This window comes from Scyliorhinus canicula, chromosome 6, assembly GCF_902713615.1.
Source record: "Scyliorhinus canicula chromosome 6, sScyCan1.1, whole genome shotgun sequence".
Taxonomy (NCBI): Eukaryota; Metazoa; Chordata; class Chondrichthyes; order Carcharhiniformes; family Scyliorhinidae; genus Scyliorhinus; species Scyliorhinus canicula.
The window spans coordinates 47,958,084-47,962,561 of NC_052151.1; the positions used below are offsets into that span (position 1 = coordinate 47,958,084).

The 4,478-nt window shown below is 41.7% G+C and overlaps 1 protein-coding gene across 1 annotated transcript; it reads right to left on the bottom strand.

Annotated features, from left to right (window-relative positions):
* Positions 1-2,015: 2,015 nt before the first annotated feature.
* On the bottom strand, positions 2,016-4,191 carry LOC119967917 (zinc finger BED domain-containing protein 5-like). Its single transcript, XM_038801014.1, has 3 exons — positions 3,634-4,191; positions 2,370-3,436; positions 2,016-2,198 (listed from the first exon to the last, which is right to left on the bottom strand). Exons 1-3 carry the CDS (start codon positions 4,189-4,191, stop codon positions 2,171-2,173), a joined length of 1,653 nt encoding a protein of 550 aa, XP_038656942.1. The 3' UTR covers positions 2,016-2,170.
* Positions 4,192-4,478: the final 287 nt, after the last annotated feature.

Genomic DNA, 4,478 nt, shown 5'->3' on the forward strand with positions numbered 1-4,478 from the left:
GCTTTATCAAATGTCTTCTTTTGTGACAACCAAAACACTCAGCCACCTTAAATCGACACACATCAGGAATATGGTTACCTCCACATTGGTAACATTCTCCTTTAAGTTTTACTGGCTGATTGCCTCGTCTGTATCTTTTTGTTTTCTTGGTGGCTGAAATAGTTTCTTGCGCCGATGCTCTCTGCTGGATTTTGCACAATGGCTTGTGCAACTACCTCCTGTCGTCACTCTTGTCCACCTTTTTCAGCACTTTCCATGGTCAGCGCTATCTTCCATTGTTTATTAAAAATTCATGCCTTTCTCTCTGGAAGCAATCTGCAGATTGAATAGCGTCATTGTTCACGCCACAGACGAACATATCCCACAACATCTCATTTAGGGTGGCTCCAGAATCACAATCCTCCAATAATTGCTTCAGTTTAGCAATGTAAGGTTCATCGGGAGCTCTCAACCTCAATTTATATTTGAAATTCTGGAGTTATGACTGTGGTTGAGTTTGCAACGGAGCCTTCACTAAATCCACAAGTTCACTAAATGGTTTGGAGTCGGACGTGCTTGCGGCACTAAGACTGTGAATAAGGTTATAGGCTTGATTGCCACAAATATTTAGGAGAATTGCTTTGCATTTCGTCTCCTCCCCTATTTCATTTGCATGGAAATGATACCCGAGGTGCTCACGTGTTGTGCCCAGTCCTCCTTGGAGGAGTCAAATAGGTTGATTTGCCCAAAGAGAGATATTTTGGTGAGTACATTGTTTGAAGAATTTGATTAAAACAGAGTATTCACAAGTGTCAGGCCAGAGGCAGTGTCAGGATATTTTATCCTCCTTCTGAGATGAAAAGATGCACTTACACTGACCTTGGGCGAAATTCTGCAACCCCCAGCAGGGTCAGAGAATCGCCTGGGGCCGCCGAAAATCCGGCCCCCGCCATGGCAGAGATTCTCCGCCACCTGGGAAGTGGCGGCGGCGGGAATCTCGCCACTCCAATCGGCAAGGCCCCTGTGGCGATTCTCCGGCCCGGGTGGGCCGAAGTCCCGCCGCTGGGAGGCTTCTCTCACCGCCGAGGTTTGAACCACCTCTGGTGGCGGCGGGATCGGCGGCGCGAGCGGGCCCCGGGGTCCTGGGGGGGGGGCGGGGGCAATCGGACCCCTGGGGGTGCCCCCACGGTGGCCAGGCCCGCGATCGGGGCCCCCCGCTCAGACTCCGGGCCAGTGCCCTGGGTGCACTATTTCTCTTCCGCGGCCGCCACGGCCTCCGCCATGGCGGAAGCGGAAGAGAAACCCACATCGCGCATGCGCCGACCGGCGAAAGCCTTTCGGCCAGCCCCGCTGCCGGGGGCGCCGGTTCTTTGCGCCAGTCTTCTGGTGCCAACCGCTCCGGCGCGGGGCTAGCCCCCAAAGGTGGGGAGAATTCCCCACCTTTGGGGAGGCCCGACCCCGGAGTGGTTGGCGCCACTCCTCTACGCCGGGACCCCCCGTCACGCTGGGTAGGGGAGAATCCCACCCCTTATTAGTGAAAACAAAAGGTATTTACTAATAAGAATTGTACAGCAGCTGCGTGGCTGAAGCCAGCCCCCAAAATTTCTCTGCCTAGGCCAGTGGTTCCCAACCTTTTTTTGGCCATGCCCCACCTAATCACCTCTAAAATCCTGATGCCCCCCCCCCCCCCCCCATGTGGTGATATATAATTCTTATCATTTAAAAAGTGAACTCCGTTTCAGCTGAAGAAGCTTAAATCGCCAATACCTTGGTTTAAACAAGCTTCAAAAGAACATGGCATCCATGAAAAAGAAAAATGAAATAAACAAAAGACAGTTAAAGTTCTGAGCAAGAAATTACTAAAAAATTGTAAAAAAAAGAAAAAAACATTAAGTGGTATTAAAATAATAATAATGATAAATATGATAATAAAAGAGTATTCACAGGTAATAAAGAGAGAGAAAATTTCTATATTAGAATATTGAAATATTTGTGGATTGTCTCATACAAAAACAGCAAATAAAGTTTCAAAACATATAATAGAGAACTGAAATGTTATACAACACAAACTAATTTGAATGGAAGCTTTTTCTGTAATACTTCGATCATTTTAATTACTGTACAATAAAGTAAAGGTACCTATCAAATGCAAAATACCATTTGAGCTCACCTCAAGATAATTAGAATAAAGTTAGTGAGACCCTTGTGCTTCATGCCTGCTGCAAAGAGATTTTATATTAGGCACTAATTTAGTCAGCTTCAGTCTCAAATCTCCTTGTTTAGTGATATCCAGTTGATTTCTTTTCTTCAGTAGCAAATCATTTACAGCACTAAAACCACATTCAGCTAAATATGAAGATGGGAACGATAACAACAGTTTTCTTGCAAACCTGGTTGAATTTGGGTATTTAGTTTCTGTCTCATCACAAAGCCATGCCATCTCTCCTTTTATGTTGAATAAAGTTTTAACTGACTCATCATTTTGTATTTCCGAGAGTTCTTCTTGGTACTGCATTGAAACATCAGATAGATCCACTAGCACTGGCTGCATCACCCATGTTGGAAAATCAATCTGTTTTAAATCAGAAAATCTTTCTTTCAAATCAGAGGCCAATATTTTCAGATGATCCACAATGACAAGTACAGCAGCATCAGTCGGCTCACATTTCTTTAGCCAATGAAACTGGTCAAAATTTTTGTCAGAAATATGTTTTTGGCATAACTCGATAAATGAAATAAAGCCAAATATCTTCGCCTTTGCATCAACAAGAGTTTTATTTGTTCCTTGAAGTTGTTTATTCAACACATTCAGTTTTTCAAAAATATCTGCTAAATAACTCACAAATGCTTTTCCATCAACGGTTAGCAGGTGCTTCATTTCAGGCTTTTCACTTAAAAAGTCACTAAGCTCATCAAATAGTTCCATGAATCTTTTCAAACAATTCCCCTTCAAAAGCCACCGTACCTCAGTGTGAAGTAAAAGTCTCACATGGTCTGCATTGTTATCTTCACAAAATTGCTTGAAAAGACGCTCACATTTGGCATTAGCTTTGATAGCATTGATAGATTTTATAACTGATTTCAGTACCTCATTAAGTACAGGAGAAATATTTTTCGACACTAAGTTCGCTCTATGAATAACACAGTGCACAAGAAGCATTTCCGAATTCTCATCTTTCATCAATTTTAAGCAGCCATTTTTCTTGCCCATCATAACAGGAGCACCATCAGCTGCACAAGATGTTATGTTTTCCATTGGTATATTATTGACATCTAAGTAGTGTTTTAGTTTATTATATATATCAGTGGCAGTAGTGGTGGTCTCTAACGATTTGCAGAATAACATTTCTTCAGCAAATTCACCTTTATCAATATATCTTACATAGGTTAGCAATAAGGCCTCACTGTCTCTCACAGTTGAGTCATCCATTTGTACTGAGAATTTTCTTGATTTCAGCTTTTCAACAGGGGCTGGTTTAGCTCACTCAGCTAAATCGCTGGCTTTTAAAGCAGACCAAGCAGGCCAGCAGCATGGTTCGATTCCCGTACCAGCCTCCCCGGACAGGCGCCGGAATGTGGCGACTAGGGGCTTTTCACAGTAACTTCATTGAAGCCTACTCGTGACAATAAGCGATTTTCATTTTCATTTTCAACAAGTTGTGTTTCAATACCTTCACTCATTTCATCTATTCTTCTCCTAACAGTGTTGTTACTGAGTGGCATGGCTTTAACATCTTTGTCATCTTTTTCAAGAACTGTTTTAAGAAATGCTGATATTGATGGTTTAATTAAATCCTCCCCTATAGTATGATTCTTTCCAGATTTAGCAATGAGTAAAGAAATTTCATAACCAGCCTCAAGAGTACGACTGACAGTAACAGTTTGTGCAGTGAACAGAGACTTTATTGTTGATCTTTTTTCAAACTTATCCTTTAAAGATTTGAAGTAATTCAAATCTGAATTTACATATGCACTATGTTTCGCCTTCAAATGCGCCTCAAGACGACCTCGTTTCATTGATTCGTTGGTCAAGCATTTTTGGCATAAGAGGCAGAAAGGTGACCGTTCATCATGGACAGCAGGTATGAAACCAAGTTTTAAATATTCCTCTGAATACTGAAGAACTTTCTTCTTGCTTCCACTACTCATTTTATGCATAGGGTTTGTGACTGAAATAAATATATTGATGATATTCGTCACACTCAAGGTCATATGATACGCCAGCCTAAACTATGTGTATTATCTTACTGTCTATTTTCTAGTCAAATATTACGCATTTGGACTATTTAGTTTTCATCTCTGACACTTTATGCATCTTCTAGTATCATCATAATACTAAACAATCAAATATATTCACGAGCAGACAAAGAAATATGTATCAATTACCTTGCATGGAAACACCAAAACAACTTCTTTGTTTATGATTGTTTGGACTGTGAATTCTCAGAAAATGGATTGCTTTCCCTTGAGAGAAAACGGAGGAAATAGATATTATAAGG

Excerpts from the sequence above, each read along its gene's own strand:
- LOC119967917 (XM_038801014.1), bottom strand. The coding sequence starts at position 4,191 with ATGACCTTGAGTGTGACGAATATCATCAATATATTTATTTCAGTCACA. Across the intron at positions 3,437-3,633 it reads AAGGTATTGAAACACAACTT|CTGAAATCAAGAAAATTCTC; the intron begins GTTGAAAATGAA and ends CCTGTTGAAAAG. Across the intron at positions 2,199-2,369 it reads AAATACCCAAATTCAACCAG|CAGGCATGAAGCACAAGGGT; the intron begins GTTTGCAAGAAA and ends ATCTCTTTGCAG.